Source organism: Protopterus annectens, chromosome 6.part0 (genome assembly GCF_019279795.1).
Source record: "Protopterus annectens isolate FY-2018-M chromosome 6.part0, PAN1.0, whole genome shotgun sequence".
NCBI classification, from domain to species: Eukaryota; Metazoa; Chordata; order Ceratodontiformes; family Protopteridae; genus Protopterus; species Protopterus annectens.
Genome location: NC_056737.1, coordinates 181,454,875 through 181,478,647, shown reverse-complemented (window position 1 = coordinate 181,478,647; position 23,773 = coordinate 181,454,875). Strand labels below are relative to the sequence as shown.

At 43.6% G+C, this 23,773-nt stretch overlaps 1 protein-coding gene across 2 annotated transcripts in view; it reads left to right on the top strand.

The window, feature by feature from the left end:
* Window positions 1-23,773, top strand: part of ZC3H14 (zinc finger CCCH-type containing 14) — a 1,193,127-nt gene that overhangs the window by 420,064 nt on the left and 749,290 nt on the right. For both annotated transcript variants that reach the window (XM_044073898.1, XM_044073899.1), the window contains one exon: window positions 12,649-13,084. In XM_044073898.1, the coding sequence (XP_043929833.1) occupies window positions 12,649-13,084 (436 nt within the window). The remainder of the gene's footprint in view (window positions 1-12,648; window positions 13,085-23,773) is intronic.

Genomic DNA, 23,773 nt, shown 5'->3' with positions numbered 1-23,773 from the left:
ATATATATATATATATATATATATATATATATATATATATATATATATATATGTGTGTGTGTGTATATATATATATATATATATATATATATATATATATATACACACACACACACATACATACACCCTAAACTTTCTGGATTTTGTTGCGTACTAGGGAGCTATAAAGATTTCCTGCCATTATTCCCTTGTGAATTGTTTTTCCACTCTTTTTCTCACTTCTCTTATCTTTTCTAACCTCCTTTGATTGATTGTTGTCATTATTATGCAATATTTTATATGCCCTACTAATTATCCCCTTTTTACCAGCAACTTCTGTTCTAGACTCGTCTAAAAACTACTAGAGCTGGTTTTTCACTTGGCATGCCCCTATTCCTTTCTCTTTGCCTCTACCTATTAATACCTGGTAGGGAAGAGAAGGCAGTCTCTAACCTGCACTCCAAACATGCTTTACCTTGTCCGACTCTAAAAACCTTTCCCTCTGTAGTTATTTGCTCCCAGTACCTTGGTTCCTTTGCCTGTTTTTTGTACCCCTACTTGCAGTTATTCCTATTGAAAAAAACTTTCTTCATTCTCAAGTTGGCTCAGTTCTTAGAATATTTTTGCCACTTTATGAATATAGTATTTTGAATGGATGTTTTTATTCTCGTTAAGCACTTGTATCCAAAATCTTATTCACTCCTTACTTCTTAAACTCTGTTTCATCTGTTTCCACTTTGATTTATAACCAGACCCTGTTGCATTCTTTAACAGTCCAGTGTATAAAGTACCACAAGTATTAATTTATAATCTATTCTCTTCTAAGTGATGCAAAGTGAGCCTGCATCCATACCCCAAATATGACCTAACCAGTGATTTCCCAGATACCAACCACAAGTCTGTCATGTCTTTAAAATACATTTCACTAACATACCACACAGCTGTTCTGTAGTGCCCCTTTCCTTAACTCCACTCACACCCTCAGCACCTCTAATTTTTCCTGTCTCCCCTTACCTTTTTTCTTCAGTATCATTGTTTTGTAACTGCTGTATATTGTTTCCTAAATAGTATTTTTAACCATGGAAGTTTATTACACTGCTGTATGTTTTCATCATGTACGTATAAAAACACATACCCAGGCAAAGAATATAGTTTTAAATTTAATTCTTCAACATGGCAGTACTAAAAAAGCATCACTGTTTTGTGAGATTTGATAAACCCCGTAATCATTTTTTTGTGTGAATCGTATAATCTTTTTTGTCAGCAGTTAAAATGTTGAATAATTCTCTTTGTGGTTTGTATTGTGTAGCGTTTGAGCATGCAAGTGTTTGACTGTTTTGTACTCTGCACATTGGCGTGAAAATGGTCCATTTGGATCTGCATTAGAAAACAAACTTAAATAAATACTAAGAAATTATTGTTTAATTGTTTGTGCTGTAATAGTGTATGTCCTTCTATTCTATTGTTGCAGTATTCTTAACATGAAGGATTCCCCACTAAGGGTGGCCCGACATCTGGCCAGTATACCAAAGCCTTTAATTATCTTAAGGTACGCCTTATGTCACATGTATGCTGCTTGCATGTGTAGGGCATAAAAGCAATATCTGGATGTACCATCCTCAGAACTTCTGTGCTACCAGTCCAAATGACATTTTTCATCATGGGTGTGCTCATCGGAGTGGTTTGCTAGTGTATCAGGCTGTTCAGATAAGTGCCCTGTTGGGGTTTTCTCTTTCTTATTTCTGATGCTTTTTGTTGTGGGGTTTTACATGTCATCCAGAAAAGGCAAATGCCAGTGTGGGAGACTGATTCCACATAAGGACAGTTATAAGCAATGCTTGTTTTGCCTAGGATCTAATGGCAATCATAAAACCTGCAGTATTTGTCAGGCCTTTATGCCTGAGACTTTACAAAGTCATCTTTCCTCCCTTGCAATTTACTTGGAAAACCAGCATCTCAAACTTTTGGCAAAAGATGCTATGAAGGGAACTTCTAGGCTTGACATGGAGTCTTCATTGAAGGAAAATGCCAAAAAAACCTAGGTCGGACTCTTCTGCTGCCCTTCCTAGATTGGGATGTTTTTATCTCTTGAGGCTAATGAAAGGCCAGAGGTTTGCCCGGTTCTGGGGTTAGAGTCCCCAGTTAGGACTGTTTTGGTGGCCTCCATGGATCCAACGACAGGTGCCTCCATGGAGGCATTGCAAGGATCTGTTTCGGATGGTCAGAGGGAACCTAGACTGATTATCACGGAAGGGCTTAGGGGAGTTCCTCAAATTCTGGTGAGGGAGGTAGTTCCAATGACAGTTATCAAGTGTAGACCAATGTTAGGCCTTTCCACATTTCGTAAGGCAGATATCCAGTTAAAAAACAAAGGAAAAAACATGCATGTTTCTTCTTCCAAGGACCCTCAAAGTGAATGGCAACATTTCACCCAGGGCTTATTTAATGCCCTTATGACACTGAAGCCTCCTTCAGGTGTCTCTGTCCCTGTTCCTCCTTGGACAAGTATCCCTCACAAGACAGTTCGGAATCAGGATTCTTCTTATGAAGAGGTGTCTTTGGATGAGGAATCCTTGGCTTATTCCAACCAGATTCCATTCCCTCTGGAGTATACTTCTGAAGAGGAATGTACCAGTCCAGAATTTCCTGTTGAGGAGATTACTTTTGGTGATACCATTGCTAAGATGAGGAAGTTCTTCAAGCAGGATTGCTCCCAAGTTTCAGATGTGCAAAAGAGATATTATGAGCTCCTAAAAATAGACACTCCCTCACCATCTGGTGTTCCTCCAGTTTTGCCTGCTTTACTGCATGATTTCTCTTCAGCATCTCAGGCTCCTGATTCCAACCCTCTGCTTCTAAGAAGCCTGGCCATTTTTATAAAGTACCTGATTATAGCACATTTCTTTACAAGTTTCCATCTGCTGACCCTTCGGTAGTTTCTGTTGCTTCAGATAAGCCTTCAAAGTTACTGCCCTCTACTAAACTTCTTCCTTCTGATGGAAAGAAGGTCTATACTTTTGCCACTTTTGCCTTTTGTGCTATTAATTACAAAACTCGTATAGGTTCATAGGTAGGTACTAGTCTATCTGCCCGAGGGCATTTATAAGCCTAGCCAGAGTGTGCTGGCTTTTGCCACCCCATTGTTTAACTAACTGATCCTCTGTCAAGCAGAGCTAATGAAGTGATCCCAGGGATGTATTTTCTGTTACATATCCACTCGTCAAGGTTTCTCTGAAGAGTGTTAGTGAGGGGCTCTGCCTAATGTAATTTGGAATTTTGTTCCAAAGCATGGGGAGTCTCTGTGACAGGAATCTATCCCTCCAGCATGTTCTGTTTATTGTTGTGGCAAGGTTTAGCTCACTAGAGCATGTGGCTCGCAGTGACTTGGATTTCTGTAGGTGGAGCATGTCCATCAATTCTGAGTTGGACATGGCTTTGTAAATCAGGCAAAGATCATCTCTGAGTAAGCGATATGCCACTGAGTACAGCCGGAGTTTTTTCAGTCTGGCTGCATAGGACATATGTTTGAGACCAGTAATCCTCTTGGTGAGGGACATTTGTGGTCTTTCCAACTGTTGGAAGTGTCTTGTGAGGTACATTCCAAATGGGCATTGTACTCTATGATGGGTCTAATGAGTGACGAGTAGAGGGGTACTGTAACCTCTTTATTTCTAGATGCGAACCCTTTAGTAATTAGATGGGCCACATAGAAGGATTTTCTAACTACTTTGGCAATATGATTGTCAAAGGAGAGATTACTTTCTACCTGGGTCCCCAGATCTCTTATTACCTCTTCTGTATTAAGGGGGCTGCCACCCAAGTGGTAATTTGTGGGTGTTTTGATTTTTCCAGATGGGATGACTATGCATTTTTTGGCATTTAGCTTGAGGCCATGACTTTGACACCAGGTGTCCGTCTCAGTAAGGCCCTTTTGGAGGATGTCTGTGTCAGCTGGAGAGTCAATTATGGCTCCCAGTTTGCAGTCATCGGCGAACTTGGTTAGCCATAGTCCTCCTGTGTTTGTCTGTACTTCTGAGAAGTATATGCTGAACAGTAGAGGTCCCAGGACCGAGCCTTGTGGGACACCACTTGTGACTGGTTTAGAGTCTGACCTGGAGCCCACTATTCTTACCGCGTGAGTTCTGTCTGTAAGCCAGTTGGCAACCCATCTCATGACGTAGGGGTTTATGTTCAGGCTGGTGAGTTTTTCTGTAATAACCGAGTGGGGAATGGTATCGAAAGCCTTGGTGAGGTCAAGGTAGACTGTGTGAACCACCTTTCCCTCGTCTATGGCCTTGGTGACTGTCTCGAAGAAGTCAATCAGGTTTAGTAGGCATGATCTGCCATTAACAAAGCCGAACTGGGTCGGGTCAAGTGTTTGGAGGTTCCCAATGTCTTTGTTAATGAGTTCCATGATGATGTGCTCCATAGCCTTGCAGACCAGGCTAGTCAGGCTTATGGGGCGATAGTTACCAGGGTCAGTTGTGGCCCCTCCTTTTTGGAGTGGAGTAACTGTTTCTGTGCACCATTCTCTGGGCACGTAGCTTGTGGAGAGGCTGAGGTTGAACAGCGTGTTTAGGTGGGGGGTTAGTTTGTTCTGTAGTTTATGCAAGACACAGCCTGGGAAACCATTTGGTCCCATTGACGCTGTATTTTTGGCTTTTGAAAGGGCTGTTTTCACCTGTGCGTCTGTGATTTTTGGGACGCTACACTTTTCCGGTATTGTTGTCGGCCCTTTTGGAAGTGAGAGGGGGGTGAAGTTTGCACTGAATCTATCTGCCAGGATGTTGGCAATATCAGTAGGTTCAGTATATTTTGTGCTATTTTGCACTAGTTCAGTGCATATCTGTGAGTTGCCACTTAGATTCTTAACATAGCTAAAGAAGGCTTTGTGGTTATCTTTTGAATCCTTGGCTATTTTTCTTTCTTAGTTGGCCTTGGATGATTTTATGAGGGACCTCAGTTTCTTACTGATACTGATCAGGGATGTCTTTCCTTCTTGGGATTTGCTTTTTTTCTGAATTAGTTTCCTCCTTCTATTGTATAGCCTGTTTATTGCAGGGGTCCACCAAACTGGTTTCCTTCTCTTAGAGGAGTGAGTCTTGGTTTTGCTAGGGATGGCACGATCCATGCATCCTTGCAGGTGCTCATAGAGTGCATTTGTAAAGGTTTCTGCATCTTGAGCAGCCTTATCCTTTAGCATGGGCACTGTGAAACTTACCATCTCTGTCTTACGTAAGGTGAAGTTTGCTTTAGAGAAGTTTTTTTTACTGTGGTTTCCTTAGTTGGGGGTGGTGGTGGGGTGTGGACATCCAGAGTGATTAGTTTATGGTCTGATCTAACCAGTGATGGATTGACCTTCGGTGTGGAATGCCTGTCGCCCATGTTGGTGATGACCAGGTCCATTATGTTTTCACCTCTGGTAGGGGAGTTTACCAGCTGATCCAGGGCATTTTGAGTTGATGAATTCCAGGAAGCACTGGGCCTGGGAATTTGTACTCGAGTAGTTTTTCCCAGTAAATGGTAGGGTAATTGAAATCACCCAATATCAGGGTGTTTGGTAGGACTTTCATGTTTTCCACTGTCTCCAGAAAGGTGGAGTGGTGGTCCTGTGTCATGGAGAATGATCTGTAGCAGGCCACGATTTGTATTGCAGGTTTGCCTGATGTTAGTTGCACATGGATGATCTCAGAGGTATCATGCTGCGCCACTAACCTGGAGGTGTAGGTATCCTTGATGAATATGGATACACCCCCTCCTTTTGTGTTTCGGTCCGTGTTCTGTGGCCAAAACATGTGGTATGAGTTGTAGCCCGGTAGTGCTGGGGTGCTCTCTGGAGCCTTGAACCAGGTTTCAGTTGCTGCACAGATGTCGACATTCTCCATACTGAGGAGTGCTTCAAGCGTGTGCATTTTGAGATGTAAACTCCTGGCGTTGAGTAGCATAACCCTCAGTTTTTTGTTTATTGTGCTGTTTACAGAGGTGGGTTTGACTTTTGAGCCTTGCCTAAAAAGGCAGTATGGCTGTAAGCAAGAGCCTTGGCCAGTATTCGAAAGCCTAGGGTTGACAGGTGCAGGCCATCTCTTGCGAAGCAACACGGCTTGTCGAGCATGTCGTCCCATGCTGACAGACACTGGATCCCCTTTGAATGACACCAGAAGTTTAGCCAATTGTTGAAATTTATAATTTTTTCTTTATACTGAGGTATCATTCTTGGTGAGGACAGGATGCTACTCAGGGTCAGGGTTATGCCAGCCTTGGCTACATGATCAGAGAGCTCTTCCATGTCTCTTTTCATGTAGTCCAGGGAGGTACGTCTCAGGTCATTCACACCAACATGAACAATGACAGAGTCATATTTGTACTTGTTCTGGAGTGACCCGAGTGCTTGTGCCAGAATCCGCCACATAACACAAGCACTCCGGTATCTCCAGAACAAGTACAAATATGACTCTGTCATTGTTCATTCATGTTGGCGTGACTAGATATGTTTTAGCTGGCCTTTCCCAAGCTACTCAAGTTATTTCTGGCCTTCCAGATTTTGAGGGCAAAACTTCAGCCTTGTCTTTATTAGGTGCTTCCTCTGGGGTACCTTACCGTTCTATTCAGTGTAGCTATGATGCAGCAGAAGCTTCATTTAGAACAGCTGCTTCAGGATCTATGTATTGAGGAGGCATTCCTGGCTAAGGCTTGAACCTCTGCCAGATGACGTAAAAGCTAACTTGATGGATGCTGTTCTGGATAACAGTGGCTTTTTTGGTACTGCTGCTCATTTGTTTAAGTCCTTGCAGGAAAAAGGCAAGGAGTTACAGGACTTGAAACATCTTTTTGTTTCACCTCTGCCTAAGTTCCAAAGGAACTATCCTTCCAAACCAGCTTTTATTTGAAGACAGGCCTGTCTTTCTCCTAAAAGTAAAAAAAAGTGAAAAAGTGGAAGGTGGGTTCCTCCAGCTAAAACTACTTAGACTTTTGCTTTTCTGACAAACCAGGTAGTGTCTGACTGTCGCCCCCCTCCCAGCCTCAATCCCTTCTCGCTTTGTCTTTCTTTTCTGTTGGAAACATCCCAATGTTACCTCTAGCCAAAACTCATTTTGATCAAGCATGACCCAAGACTCATGGGTTCTTTCCGTAATTCAACAAGGTATTTCATGATTTGGAAATCCCTTCCTCCCTTCATGGGCATTCCTCAGCCACCTCAGGAACAGTTGCTTTGAGAACTGTTACATCTCAGAACTATTCAGGAGGTTCCATAGGCCCAAAAGGGAAAAGGGTTTTATTCCAGAATGTTTCTAGTGCCCAGAAAGGTGAGTCCTTGGCGACTCATTCTGGATCGTTCACACCTAAATACCTTTCTGATGGTTCCTTCCTTTCGCATGTTATGTCTTCAGACCTGGTTTCCTTTACTCCTTCCTCAGGTTTTCATGGCTTCTCTGGATATCAAGGATGCCTACCTTCACATGTCTATTCATCCCCTTTTAGGAAATGTTTACTTTTTTCTGTTGCTTCTTGGTATTTTCATTTCTCTGCCTTGCCCTTTGGTCTCTCCACTGCCCCAAGGGTATTCACCTAATGCCTAGCTCCTATGACTGCTTTTTACAGGCTTCAAGACATCCAAGTATTCCCTTACTTTGGACGATCTCCTGTTTCAGGCATCCTCTCCGGAGATCTTACTGCAGTGCCTTCACTTTGCCATTACACTTTTGCAAAAGCTGGGATTCACAGTAAATTTGAAAAAGTCTTAACTAATAGCTTCTCAAGATCACATTTTCTTGGAGAGCAGGATTCAGACAGCGCCTGTGTTGGCATCCCTGCCTTCACCAAAGGCCATAGCTCTCATTTCCTTTTTTCAAAATCTTCTTCCTCTGACCTCTGTCACAGCCATTGAGTTTTTGAGACTTCTGGGATTAATGGCATCCACGATCCCTGTGCTACCTCTAGCCAAACTGAACATGAGGAAGTTTCAGTGGTTCCTGAAATCATTTTGGCAACAACATGCGCGTCCCCTAGAATTTACAGTTCGTCTACTCCCTGTCTAAAGAAGGAACTTTTCCAGTGAATTCAGCAGTTGTCTTTGAATTCAGCCCTTTCCTTCCATCCTTCTCTCCAGTCTCAAGAACTGTTCACATACGCTTCATAAGTAGGATGGGGCGCAACCTTTGGCACTATGAAAGTACAGTGGGTCTGGTCCCCTCTTCAGCAAAAGGAGCACATCAGCATCAAAGAGATGAGTGCGCTTCTGCTGGCCCTTCAAGTTTTCCATCCTTTTCTCTCCCCAGGGCCTCTCATATTGTTTACAGATAAAACCACAGTCCTGTGGCATGTAAACAAACGGGGGAAGAAAATCTTACCTTCTTTGCAGGCTATCTCTCATGGTTTTGGATGCCTGTGGAACAGTATCATGTAACTCTTCAGGCAGTTTATATTCTTGCAGGTCAAAACTGTGTGGCAGACATTCTGAGCAGGTCCTTGACTCAATCTCACAGATGGATGCTTCACATGGCTGCGTTTCTGGACATTATCCACAAGTGGGGTACTTCTCAAATACATCTATTTGCCTACTCTCTGAGCAGACAACTTCTTCAATTTTGTGCAAGAGTCCCAGGTCCTCTGGTTTGGAAGGTGATGATTCTATGTGCATTCCCCACTTGCTCTCATTCCGAAAGTTCTGTTCAAGATTCAACAGGACAAACCCAAAATCTTGCTGGTGACTCCCTTTTGGCCAAGACAGCATTGATTCCGTCTTCTTTTGCATTTAGCCAAGGGCAGTCATCACAAGTTACCTCACAGAGTGAACCTACTCACACAAGACAAAGGATCTCTAATCCATCCTCACCTGTCAACTCTTCATCTGACTCTGTGGGTGATGAGATTTTGAATCCTTATAGACACCTTTTCTCTGAGGACATGCTTAAGGTTCTGCAGGAGGATAGGAAACTACTAGGAATCCTACTTATCCGAATGGAAGAGTTTTTCTGTCTGCTGTGTTTCATGTAACCTGGGACCACTCTCAGTGGATGTTCCTGTGGTTCTTTCTTATTTGTGTGACTTGCTCAATGCTGGGTTGGCTTATTCCTCCGTTTAATCCCACTTATCAGCTGTCTCTTCTTGTCTGCCCTTATCTCCTCCTTTAGCTTCTAGGTTTGAGGCAAAACAATTTCTTAAAGATGTCTTTCACATTAGACCTCCCAGGAAGTCTGTTCTCCTTCCCTGGGATCTTAATTTTGTTTTGCAGAAACTGACTCTGGCTCCATTTGAGCCTGTGGCTTCAGCTTCCTTGCAACACTGTTCCTGGAAGACTGTTATGTTGCTAGCCCTTGCTTCAGACAGACAGGTGTCTGAGCTTAAAGCCCTTATGGCTTGTCCTACATTTTTAATTTTTTATAAGGACAGGGTGCCCTTGTGTACTAATCCTTCTTTTATGCCCAAGGTGGTGAATGAGTTGTTACTTAATCAGTCTATTCGTTTGCACTCTTTTTTTTCCTTCTCCACAATCTCCTAGTTGGAGGGTACTACACACTTTGGATGTGCATAGACTACTCATATTTTATTTGTATTCAACTAAGGCTATCAGGAAATCTAATCAGCTTTTTGTTCCTTTTCATCTCTTCTTCTGCACTCACTCACACACACTCAACATTGAAGCTATACCTTTAACTGCTCTTATCACCATGATGTGCTCCTAAACTTCTCTTATGGTTTAACCTTCAACCATATCCCAATTGCCCACCCTGGCAATAGCCCTAACTCTCTAAACTCTACCTAGATATAACTATCTTTCATCTTGCATAAATTTCACACCAAGCTCTTCCTGTCACCATCTGGATCTATTACATATTATGTATATGGTGTTGTTAAAAGCCATGAGCTAGCTCTCCAGTGACTGGTTTTTGTACTGAACTAGTGTATGTGTTTCAGAATGTACTGTCTGTTTAGTTCTCCACTGTATGGTGCTGTATTGAATTTGTACTATGCTGCTTATTTGTAATGTATCCTTATAGTATATATAATTGTTTGTCACATATTATACCATATTTACTGTGCAGTACTTACGTTTACGGAGCTTTTATCCCCGGGCCTCCACAGAAAATGGGCTCACCTTGGCCCATTGGACTGTCCAGGTAAACAAATGCAAATAAGTAAATAAATAAAATAAATCCTAGGTCTTTGTGATTGACTGTTTCCAAGCAGACAATTTCTTCTTGTATTTCTAAAGCTGTTTCCTTTTGTTATGTTTTTCATGGTAAGACCCTTCCTTTTTCTGTTAAAGTTCATTCTACTAGGGCTGTGGCTTCTTATGGTGCTTTTTTTCATGGATTTGGACACTTAATTCCTTGAGGCAGCTACATGGACTTCTTTGTATACTTTTACCAAACACTACAAGTTGGATGTAATATCCGCAGCTTGAGCTGTTTTTTGCTAGGGCCATTCTTCTTGACTTTATAGCAAGCTCTACTGGTCCTTCCTCCTCCCAAGTTTCTTCCTGACCCTTGGCATTTTCCCTCATGTTAAGAATACTGCAACAGTAAAACAGAAGGACATAGTATAGTTGTGTAAAATCTTACTATAAAAATAGATGTCCTTCTCTTCACTTTTGCAGTATTCAATCCCTCCCTCCCTCCCACCCCCTGGTTCCTTTTCTCTTCTAGATGTGTTGTTTACCTCCATTTCCTTGGACTAGCATCCCTACTGAGGCATTCAATTCTGAAGATGGTACATCTGGATGTCGCTTTTATAACCTACGTACACAAGGAGCATACTTATGATGTAAAAACGAAATGAAACAAAGAAGTAAACAGGTACCACGCCAGAAGGTAAAGAGACCTGTGGATATAAATAACTGAATAATCCACAATAATAGTCCAAACATCCACAGGAGTCAAGCATGTTAGTCCACAGACATAGATTTATAAAGGCAGCAAACGAAGGCAGCAGAAAATGGAATTTACCACTAACTATTCTAGAGAAAGGATTTCCTTCCTAGATGTAGATATAATTAGGTTAGACAATGGAATGTTGAATACCACAATCCATCGTAAAGCATGTTATAGAAATACTTTACTTCATCGAGAAAGCATGCATCCTCCATTTGTCTTTAAAAACGTGGTTATGGGTCAGGCCATGAGAGCCTCTGGACTTAATCTGACTCAAGATGATTTTATGTTAGAGATCTCCAACCTTAAAGAAAAGTTGATTGACAGATGTCATAAACCAAGAGAATTAAATGAAGCCATTAGTACAGTTAATTCCCTTAGAACTTCTAGAGCCAGACCATATTTTTCTGAAGGAGCATCTGTTGAGGGTCACTTAGGGAACATCTCGGGTCCAGCATATCTAAGAATACCTATATTTTACACCTCAGACATGTTCAATGTCAAGACCACCTTTGAGAAATATTGGAATGTACTTCTATTAGACGAAAATATAGGCAGGATAGTAGGACCCAGATCCACTTATGCCTTTAGGAATAGAAGAAATTTGAAACATATTCTTTGCCATCGTCCTTTAGGCAGGGAATTTTCTGACTTTACCAGTAATTCAGTAAATACTAAGCCTTGCGGAAAATGCAAACAGTGTCCATACATTGATGAGAGGACTTCATTTATACATCCTATTATTGGTGTTGAATTTCATTTTCACACCAATACTGACTGCCAAAGTGAACATTTAGTTTATTTAGCTAGATGCGTTTCTTGTGAATCTTTCTATATAGGTAAAACTAATAGAAGATTCAGGGAACGCATAAGGGAACATGTTTATCACATTCGCAAAGGCAGTCATACAAATGCTTTAGCTAAGCACTCTATGGACAGAGGTCCCAATCATACATTTGTTTTTTCAGTGATCCAAATTTTTAAACCAAGTTTACGTGGTGGTGACATTGAGACATTTACAGAAGAGAATGAACTCAGGTGGATTATTAGATGTCAAGCAGACAGAGATCCTGGTCTTAATGTCAAAGCCTCTCTCAAACCTGTTTTGAGAAAGAGAAGGCTTATAGTGTCCACCTGAATCACTTAATAACTTATTTTATGTGTAGTTATATTTATGTTTTATATGCAAGAGTTTTGTACAAATAATAGTTTTTATATGTAATAGTTTTTTATATGTAATAGTTTTTTATATATATATTTTTAAGCTAATATAGCAGAAAGTAGTAGTTTTTAATGAAATAGGCATACGTTGTATATACATATTTTAATTGAATGACGTAGTGATTTGATTTACCAGTGAAATGTATTTACACGATATTTAAAAGGTTGCATTTTTTCTTTGTAAATGTCTGAAGAAGCCGAAAGGTGAAAGCGCTTACATTTAATAATAAACTCTGGACTTTATTGTTTAATCTGTGTATTATTGAATTTGCCATTTTCTGCTGCCTTTATAAATCTATGTCTGTGGACTAACATGCTTGACTCCTGTGGATGTTTGGACTATACTTATGACGTACCTTAAGGTAATTAAAGGCTTTGGTATACTGGCCAGATGTCCGGCCACCCTTGTCAGAAAATCCCCATGTTAAGAATACTTCAGCAGTGAAGAGAAAGACATCTGTCATTATGGTAAGATTTTACACAACTGTACTTTCAGAAAGGTGACATGAATAACTGTAAAGTAGCTTAGTATGTATGTCCATCTGAATCAGTTAAAACTCTCTATTATTTTAAACAGGAGATTGCCAGCAGAAGAGTCTGCAGTACGCATCATGTCAGCAGTGAAGCCCTTGAGGGAGTCTTCACCCTCTGAAGCTGTGATTGATATTAAACCAGAAGCGGATGATGACCTCATGGGTGAAGACTTGAATTTTGCACAAGAACTTCCTTCTGGTCTAAAGAATCCCCTTGTGGCAGTAACCTACAACTCACCTCAGGCCACTGCTCTTGTGACTGTTCCTGAAAAACAGCTGTTGGAAAACAAACAACACCTGTCTAGGACTTCAGAAAGCAGTGCTAACCTTTACAGACAGACACCAGTTACTAGGCATCCAGACATGCAGCTCTACAGACCACCTGAAGCCCTACGGCTTTGTACCTCTGAATCTTTTAGCGGTATATCGGAGAGCTATAGGCCTGCTCCAAAACCCAGCTCTGACAGAGGTGCCCGGGAGGTATGTATATAGATATGCTTGAGCTAGGTACATAAATGTTGGAAATGTTAAAGAACTGTAGGAATTTTTTTTTAATTGGTGCAATAAGTCTTTCATATTGATTTGTTTTGATATGTGAGTTTAATATGATCCCACTGCTGATGTTGTTTCTGGAGAACCCATTGCATACGAGAGTAGTCTAGAAAGGGGGGAAACTAATTTGATTTAAAGGTAATATAATTTAGTGGTTAAAGTGCTGAACAGTAAAGTTGGAGATCTGAATTTTAACTCTGCCAGCTCTCTGCTGTATATTATGTTCTCCTAACGAAGTTTTATTGTACACTTTATTAGGTAATTTAAGAATCAAATAGAATAGAACAAAATGCCATGAACTACCTACATACATGATATTTCATAGTAAAAAGTGTAAACAAAATCAGAGCTAAATAACTCTTTAATTACAGGGTGGTGTTATGATTTCAACCTGTTACTAGCCTTACCAGGTTAGAGAAAGGACCTTACTTCTTCATACTGTCTTACAACCTATCTAGTCATCTGTCATCTCTTCCAATTGCCACTGACCCCTGCATATTCTTAAGTGTTTTCATTTGTCTTCCTTACAAGCCTTTGCCTTCATTGTTTTGAATATCTGAGACCAGTTCTTTAAGTACTTAAATTTCTAGCCTTTCCTTAGCTTTCCAATTCCTTGTTATAGCTTTTTATCTATAGTGCAATTGTGAATGTTAAATGGGCCTGAGAAGGTAGCATATTCAACTCCTGGTTTAAACTAAACAAGAAGAGTGATTTTGTCAGTCTTATTTCTCTCACTCTAGTTTTCAACATAACTCTTTCACCTTTTCTTGAAAACACGAGATTTGCTACACTCCTAGAACATATGACCCCATGTCACCCGGTTCCCCATTTGACATCTCTTACACTGCTCTACAGTCGCAGGTAAAATGTAATTTAGCTGGAGTATAAAACTGTTTGTGCAAGCACTTCCAGGCAAAAATCTGATGTTTTCTGCTCTTAGTAGCTTATCAAACTAGAGACAGATCAGGTTTGTCTCCAGTAATGTAAAGATCATTCTTTAGCTAACACCAGTTGCCAATTACATTTCCACCCCAGCATTGCCTTCCTATCAGTCTATCTGATTCTGGTGTAGATGGAACTAGTTTCATGTACACCAGCTGCCCAGACCTAGCCTGCATTAATATGTCAGTCAAATCAAGGGTCAACTTGAATAAAAATTGATTCTTCTTGCCACCGCTAATAGCCCCTAGTACTCTAGTTTCAAGACCTCCCTCAAATTATACTCTGTGTTTGCAGCCAGCCAATCCAACTATTTCTCACCTTTACTCAATTTATACCAGTATCTGATCTTGTTTTTTTGCTTTTTCTTCCAGTTCTCCAGTGCAGCCTTCTCCTACTTTTTCACCTCTGACAAACCTATTGGTAATTTATATATGTATGTATGTGTGTATATATATATATATATATATATATATATATAGGTTCATAGGTTCATACTAGGCTATCTGCCCTAGGGCATTTATAAGCCTAGCCAGAGTGTGTTTGGCTTTCGCCACCCATTTTAAATTAATTTTGCTATGCCCTTTTTCGAGATTAGTATACTGTGCCTCTGTCTAACAGTGACACAGAAGTGATACCGGGGTAAACCTACGATCCCCCATCCACTCATCAAGATTCCTCTTGAAGAGACTCAATGAGGGACTCTGCCTACCTGGACTGGGATTTTATTCCAGAGTGAAGGGAGCCCCTGGGTTATGAATCTGTCCCTCCAGCATGTCGTATTTATTTCACTGCTGAGGTTCAAGTTTCTCGAGCGCGTAGCTCGATGGGATTTGGATTTTCTGAGGTGCAGCATGTCCATTAATTCCGGGTTGGACATGGCTTTATACGTCAGGCACAGATCGCCTCTGAGCAGGCGGTATGCCACTGAGTAGAGCTGGAGTTTCTTTAACCGGGCAACATATGGCATCTGTTTGAGCCCTTTGATCCTCTTGGTGAGGTACTTTTGGGGTTTTTCCAGTTGCTGCAGGTGTCTGGTAAGGTACATCCCAAAAGGGGCATTGTACTCAATTATGGGCCTGATGAGGGATGAGTAAAGAGGCACGATGACCTCCCTGATCTAGATGTGAATCCCTTCATGATTAGGTGGGCTATATAAAATGTTTTTCTAACCACTTTGGCCACGTGGCTGTCAAATGAGAGATTGCTATCAACTTGGGTCCCCAGGTCCCTAATTACTTCTTCCATACTTAATGGATTACCACCTATGTGGTAATTTGTGGGCACTTTGTTTTTGCCAAAGGGGATGACTATACACTTTTTGGCATTTAGCTTAAGGCCATGGCTCTGGCACCAGTTGTCTGTTTCTATGAGGCCCTTTTGGAGGATGCTTGTGTCGGCTGGAGAGTCGATTATGGCACCTAGTTTGCAGTCATCTGCGAACTTGGTCAGCCACAGTCCATCCGTGTTGGCCTGTACCTCCGAGAAATATATACCGAACAAGAGAGGTCCCAGGACTGAGCCTTGTGGGATGCCACTTGTAACTGGTTTGGAGTCTGACATGGCTCCAGCAATTCTAACCATGTGGGTTCTGTCCTTGAGTCAGTTTGCAACCCATCTAGTGACATAGGGGTTTATATTTAAGCTGGTGAGCTTATCTATAATGCCCGAGTGGGGTATTGTATCGAAGGCTTTTGCGAGGTCCAGGTAGGCTGTGTGGACTACCTTCCCCTCGTCAGTGGCCTTGGTGACTGATGTTCATTGTGTTACCCTGCTGCAGTCATCACACTTGGGTTATCCTGTCGTCAGGCAGTCCCACAGTCGACCGGAATTCCAAAGTCTTGGTCCGGCGTCGGTTGCTGTCGCTTCTTCCCTGACGTCAGTGTGTCAGGGGTATATATAATGCATATGACGCCATTTTCTTCAGTCTTTCTTGCCGTGCGGTGCCCGAAGCAGAAGCAGTTCGCAAGTGCAGGTCGGCCAACTCCTGAGATTTTCGAAGTCGAATTTCAGATCCGAAGTCTTCAATAAAGCTAAGTACCCCGTTGGGGAAACTTTTCTTGCCTCAGACCGATGTCAGAAAAAGTTAACAATTGTATTTCTTGTGGGAAGCAAATACCTCATAAGGATTTTCATTCTTACTGCATACCTTGCCTAGGCCCAGACCACGACATCACTGATTGTCGTTTTTGTGCTAGATTTAATAAGCGTACTATAAAAAGACGCTTTGATTTCGCACGATACTACTTCGGTAGAAAATTTAACAACACAATGCCGTCGGAGCAACCGACTACTGGCGTGCACAAAAAACGCAAGAATAAGGGCAGGCAGCCTAGACCCAAGCCAGACTCCGAGGCCTCGGCTGGACCAGTCTCCGGTTCACCAGTCTTCAGTGAGGCTCCGACGCAGCCCCTGACTACCGCAGATTTGGAACCCGAGACCGCTTCGGAGTCTTTGGCGGAGAGCGCTAGGCCGATGCAGCCATTTTGTTTAGCTCCTACCGACGACTCTGCAGAAAGAGATGTCGGTGCTACAGAAACACCTTCGGTTTCTGAAGGCGTCTTCAGACCGACGATGCTCACCATAAAAACGTATCCTAAGCTTAAGACTCCTATTAAACCTAAAAAGACTGCACTTCAGTCTCCAGTTCAAGGCCCCATGCCTAAGAAACAGATGCTTAAAATGGCTGAAGATTTGATCTCTTTAATCAGGGGTTCCCAACCTCCACCCGACAAAAGGTCTAGACAAGAGGAAGACTATGCCTCCTCTGATCAAGTGTCTATTCCCTCAGGCTCCTCTGAGGACCAAGATTATTCCTTCTCCCCTTATGAAGATTCTGATGCTGAGGATTCTATTCCCTCAGCTTTTCCCCCTGAAGACTACTCCTTTGGGGAAACTTTACACACTATGAGGGAACATTTTCACTGGGAAGATCAGGACTACTCTGACTCAAAGAAAAGGCTCAGAGAGTTTATTTTACTCCCCCAGCACAGACCACTTGCCATCCCCCCAGTTTTAGACATTGTGGATGATGTTTACTTAGAATCTAGTTTGAACCCAGATACTCTGCCTCCTGCTCCAGCCAAACCAGACAGATACTATAGAGTGCCGGATTCCCACAAATTCCTTTATAAAAGCCCTGTTGCTGATCCAGAGACTATCTCCCAGGGTCCCAAAGGGGCTAAAGCTTCTATGGCAAAAAATCCTGTACCCTCTGAAAGGGACTCCAGAGCACTAGGCAGGTGGGGGAAAAAGGTTTACACCTCAGCCACTCTAGCTATGGGAGCACTAAATTGCCAATTTCACATGCTAAAATATCAGCAATTTCTAATGTCTCAACTAAAACAAAAAATGAGCGCACTCCCTCAACAGTCTGAATTGAAAGAAATGCAGGATCTGTTGCATGCAACTGAACAGGTTGCCAAACATACTTTACAATGTGGTTTTGATTCTTTGGAGGCTTCCTGCAGAGCAGCTGTCACTGGATCTGTTATACATAGACATGCTTGGTTAAAGGAAGAAACTCTGCCTGATCATGTTAAAGCAAAGCTACTAGATGCTCCCTTACAGCAGGATGTTCTATTTGGAGTTAAGGCAGAAGAAGTCTTAAAGAAAATGGAGGATAAGGCAAAATCTATGCAGACAGTCAAAGATTTTTTACAGGTACAGCCCCCTCGCTTCAGCAGAAATTGGTCAACTAAAAATTGGTCCTTTCCAGCTACTGACAGACCACAGAGGGGTAAATACAGACGTCCAAGAGGCAGAGGACAACCACAAGCCCAATACAAACCTCGACAATGGGGCACTGCAGCTCAGAAGGGAGGAGAAGACAGGTCCCAAACTACCAGAAGGCAAACTCAATGACTTGCACCTCATCTGGCCAAGCAACACTCTCTTGGCAGCTCCCTTGGGAGGGAAAGCTCACACTTTTTTCAGACAACTTGGCACATTGTCACAAAGGACAAATGGGTCCTAGGCATAATTTCACGTGGATACAGATTCCATTTCCACACCTTGCCAATGAAAAGAGGAATGCCAAACCTGCCACAAAATCAATGGGCAGAGGCACAAAAACAAATTACAGCTCTCATGGACACGAGAGCAAGGCCAAGGATTTTACTCAAGACTCTTTCTAGTCCCCAGAAAGGACAATGCCTGGAGACCAATTCTGGACCTTTCAATTCTAAACACCTTCTTACAAGTACCCAAATTCAAGATGCTAACACTACAGCAGCTTTTTTCCATGTTGGGCAAGAAAGCATGGCTAGAAACGTTGGACCTCAAGGAGGCATACCTACATGTCCGTATCAGACAAAGTTGCAGAAGATACCTCCATTTCATTGCAGGTTCAACCCATTACCAATTCTCTGCACTGCCCTTTGGCTTATCTACTGCGCCCAGGGTCTTCACAAAATGCCTGGCACCAGTAATTGCATACTGCAGACAAAGAGGAATTCAAATATACCCATACCTGGGCGACTGCCTCATCCAAGCAGAAAGCAAGGACATCCTCTTACAACATCTGGCTTTTGTAAAACATCTTCTAAGTTGCCTGGGGTACACAGTAAACGAAAAGAAATCAAAACTAGTACCCTCACAAAATATGACATTCCTGGGTGCCAGCTTGAATACAACGGCCCAGAAGGCTTATCTGACACCAGACAAACAACTACAACTGACTCAATATTTCAAAACAATGGCAACAAAGACCCTACTCCCTGCAAGAAAAATTCTGCAGGCCTTGGGCTTCATGACATCTTGCATACTACTAATACTATTTGCAAAGCTGCATATGAGGAAATTACAGTGGTACCTAAAAAGCGTATGGTCTCAACACAGCCACAGCTTGGACACAATGATATCTCTCATTCCTTGCCTACAACAGGAGTTTCTATGGTGGTCACAGGCATGTCACCTCAGCAAGGTTCAGCCTTTCACCTTGCCCCCAGCCAGGCAAACTATGACAACAGATGCATCGGACTACGCCTGGGAGGCACACATGGCAGGACACTGCGTTCAAGGCGTATGGACTGCAGATTAAAGAAATCTGCACATCAATCAAAAAGAGATGCTAGCTGTACAGAATGCACTGACAGCCTTCAAGAACCTATTACATTCAGGACAACTTACAATAAGGACGGACAACACCACAGTAATGTGGTACATAAACAAACAAGGGGGTACACACTCCTACCCTCTATGCAGGCAAGCAATGACCTTGTGGAACACAGCACTGGATTACCAAGTTCAGTTACAAGCTCAATTCCTGCCAGGAAAAAAGAACACATTGGCAGACGACCTCAGCAGAAACATCATGGATCCCCACGAGTGGAAACTGGATCCACAAGTATTTGCAATGATAACTCAAAAATGGGGCCCTCCCAGACATAGACCTGTTTGCCAGCCCCCAAAACTATCCGCTAACAAAATTTTGTACAAGGACACTTCACCATCAAGCTTGGAAAGTGGACGCACTCTCATTCAGTTGGAAAAACCTGACAGTATATGCCTTCCCTCCATTGCCTCTCCTCAGAAAGGTGCTTCTGCAAGTCAGAAAGGAGAGACCACGACTGATGCTCATAGCCCCAGACTGGCCACGCCAGCACTGGTACCCACTATTAAGGAATATGGCCCAGGGCCCACCTTGGATTTTTCCACAAATTGCTCATTGGCTCACACAGCAAAACAATCAGATTCTACACAGCCAGCTCAAAACCTTAAATCTGGCTGCATGGCAAATCAACTAAGCATCCAGCCAGCTCCTCTTTCCCAAGCAGTTATGGATGTTCTTCTGGAAGCTAGGAGGCCCAGCACCAGGAAGGCCTACTCGGACAAATGGAAAAGATTTTGCGCCTGGAACCAAGCTAAAGGCCAAAACACACTTCAGCCTCACATGCCTCAGATTCTACAGTATTTAACTGAGATGTTGCACAAAGGACTTTCTTTTTCTTCCATTAAAATCCATGCATCAGCTATTTCAGCCCACTACAACATGGATCCACCCTTATTTTCACATCCACTTCTAAGGCAGTTCCTCAGAGGGGCAAAAAACATTAGACCCCCCCCCCCCAGGAGAGCACCTTACACCAACATGGGACCTCAATTTTGTTCTGGAAAAACTTACGCTACCTCCCTTTGAACCAGCCTTCTCTGCAGATCTACAGTTTCTATCATGGAAGACTGCCCTGCTGCTAGCAATAACATCAGCTAGAAGAGTCTCAGAGCTGCAGGCACTAATGGCAGTGGAACCTTTCCTCATTTTCCATCAACACAGAGTTTCTCTACGAACTAATCCTTCCTTCATGCCTAAGGTGGTTTCCAGTGTGGCTTTAAATCAAACCATCCACTTACCCACCTTATTCCCAAATCCATAGAACAAAGGAGAAAGACTCCTGCATTCCTTGGACATTCACAGGCAACTTTGTTACTACTTGGATAAAACTAAGGATGTTAAGTTGTCTATCTCACCTTCATTCTTGCTGGATGGGTTCGGAGCCGACCTCGGCTCCGACTCGGCCACTCTAAAAGCTCGAGAGTTGGTTCCACCGGCTCGAGGCTCCCCTTATATCCCACAATGCTAGGCGGTATTACCGCAGATCTTGTTTGCCGCTACAGCTATCGAGACGTGTTGCTTCACCGGCTTCAGGTTAGTGTAGGAACTAGTTTAAAAAGTAGAAATCCCTTTATTTAGTTTTCCATACAGTTTCCCCTTACCTAAAAGGTCTTTTATCCCTTTAATTTAGTTTTCTTTAACTTTTTACCTTAAGAACTTATAGTTCTTCCCTTAGGCCTTCGGGCCTTCCCATTCCCTTGGAGTGTGTGTGTTTTCTGTAGGGACTTATAACAGTAAACAGCTAATTACTTAGTTTAAGTTTCTGTTTTTGGTTTATAGTGTAATCGGTGTGTTTGTGTGTGTGTGTGGTTACACTTGTTCCTTGATATGTCCAAGGATTCGAAGGTCTCAGTCTTCAAGAAGTGTGACTCGTGCTGTCAGAAAATGTCTGACAGACGGTCACACTTCTTGTGTGTACTGCCTGGGACCTTTACACCTGCAGGACTCTTGTGCTGTATGCCATGGCTTCAGCCCTAGAGTCCTGCAGGAAAGAAAGAACAACCTCATCTTAAGAGGCTTGCTTAAGCCTGAGGGTCCCCCTACTGCTACTTCGGGTAAACCCTCTAAGGCTCCTAGGTCCTCGACTCCAGCTACTGAGTCGATGCCTAAGGCTTCGAAGCCTACTACTACATCGGCTCCGGCTGGAGCCGATGAGACTCGAACTGCTACTTCTGTGGTTCCCTCGGCTCCGGCTGAAGCCGAGGCATTGGAAATTTCTGAGTCGGCTCCGATCAGACCATCGGAACCGACATCTAGAAAGAGGTCCAGGTCACCGTCCCTTGGCTCCGTTCATTCGGCTCCAGCATCTCCCTTGCTGTCTGAACGGAGCCATAGATCTCACTCCTCTAGATCATCGAGGCTTTCGGATCATGACCTTCAGAGGGTAGTGAGTCGACTTCTTAAGTCCGAGGCACTGGCCCAAATGCTTCAGAGCCCGACTCATCAGTCGATGCTTAACCCTATCCCTCAAAATGTTCCTCCTCCGACTCCTTTGAGCTCGGAGCCAGGGCGCTTCGGAACCAAGACTGTGGTAGCGTCGGAACCGATACAATTGTCTTCGGTTCCGTTGTCGGCTCCGATTTCTTCCTTGGAAGAATCTCGGCGCCGGACTTCCCTCGTCAGCTCCGAGGGGGTGAGTGGCATCGGACCCTTGTCCGACCCCGCTCTCCTTCTCGGCGCTTCGGCGCTGGTGAGTTCGGCTCCGACATCGGCCTCGGAGCCATCGCTGTCGGTGCCGAGGGAGGTTTTCAGCTTTTCGGAGCGGGGACCTTTGGCTCTGCCTGACAGGGGTGCCTTCGAGGTCATGCGGAGTGCGTTGGAACCCGGTTCAACTCCACAGTCGGTTCCGTCCGTCCCTCCCTCTTCGGTGCCTCAGGTTATGTCTGCTCACTCCCTCATCCCAGACCGCAGAGAGCCAGCTCCTCAAGAATCCCCTGTTGGGGATCTCATCCTCTTCCGAGGCCTCTCCTGAATTGGCAGGGGAGCCCCCTAGGAAGAGAAAGTGCAAGAGGAAGCACATAGACTCACCTGAGTCTGTCACCTCTGACACGGATTTAGAGGATTCCGAGGGTTCCCCGTTCCCCTTCTGAAGATGTCTCCTTTGCAGACATTCTAGAGATCCTGAAACAGAGGGGAAATTGGCCAGCCCTTAACCCTTCGGAGGATGAATCTCTGTATCTTGAGGCGTTTGGCTCTCGCCCTTCCACCTCCTGGGTGTCCCCCCCCCTTTGACCCCCTCATGCAGGTGGTAGCTAAGAAGGCTTGGACGGCTCCTGACTCTGTGGACCCCACCCCCAGGAGACCTTCAAAGTTTATCACAGCACCAGCAGATAAGCAATTTCTGACTAAGGGAGTTTCTGTGGATGCTATGGTGGTAGCTGCCGCCACTAAGAAGGAGCTAGCTGATCCTTCGGTGCCTGTCCATCCTCCTAACAAGGAATCTAGGTCTATGGACAGGTACGGGAAGCGGATGTTTTCGTCAGTGACCTTTGCTATGCGTTCGCTGAACTACCTCTGTCATTTCACTCGTCTTCAAAGAGACTTGATCAAGGAAGCGAGTGAGATGTTAAAGGATCCTACAGCTGTGGGTTTTCAGGATAAGATGAACGCTCAGCTGGCTACCCTGAATTCTATAGCTAACTCCTCCATGCGCCTCCTCTCATATGCGGCTGATGGAGCGAGCAGAGCCGCAGGGACAGGTGTGGCCTTACGCCGGCATGCCTGGATGCGGCTATACAATTTTGCGGACCCCTTTAAAACGTCTTTCACTAATTCCCCGTTTGATGGATCATCCCTCTTTGGTCCTCAAGTGAAAGAAACCTTGACGAGGTGCGAGACGGATGGCAAAACTCTTTCTGCCGTCGGAGTCCGTTTTTCTACTCCTTCTAGGCCTTACCCCAAAGGCCAGAAAAGTGGGAAAATGTGGTTCCGCAAGCAATCTCAAGGGACTTTGTCTGACGCACAGAGTCGGTTCCCCTCCAGAGGCAGAGGAGGGAACAACAATGGTAGATGTCGCCCTAGGGGCAGGGGGGGTCCGCAGAACCAGGGCAATCGAGAAACCTTTTCCGATAAGCCCTTCCAGCATCCCTGAGGTGTTGCCTGACTGTCCACCTTCGGAGGCAGTCGGGGGAAGATTGTCACTGTACCCAGAAGCCTGGCGATCCCTAACTCAAGACAAGTGGGTACAGTCCATCATTTCCGAAGGCTATTCCATTCCGTTCTTTCGTATTCCAAATCAATCAAAAAAATCCCTTCCAGATGTTCCACCCGCTCAAAGGGATCAAGCAGCGTTGGAAATTTCAAAGTTGCTTGCAAAAAGAGCCATTCAGCCAGTGCCAGCAGACCAGCAAGGATCCGGAATCTACTCCAAGTTCTTTTTGGTTCCAAAGAAAACAGGGGACTGGAGACCCATTTTGGATCTCAGTATCTTGAACAAGTCGGTCAAGAAAACAAGATTTCGGATGGTCACGCTGCAATCCATCCTACCCCTATTGGGAAAGGAAAACTGGATGTGCTCTATAGACCTCCAGGATGCGTACTATCATATAAAAATGAACAGACGCTCC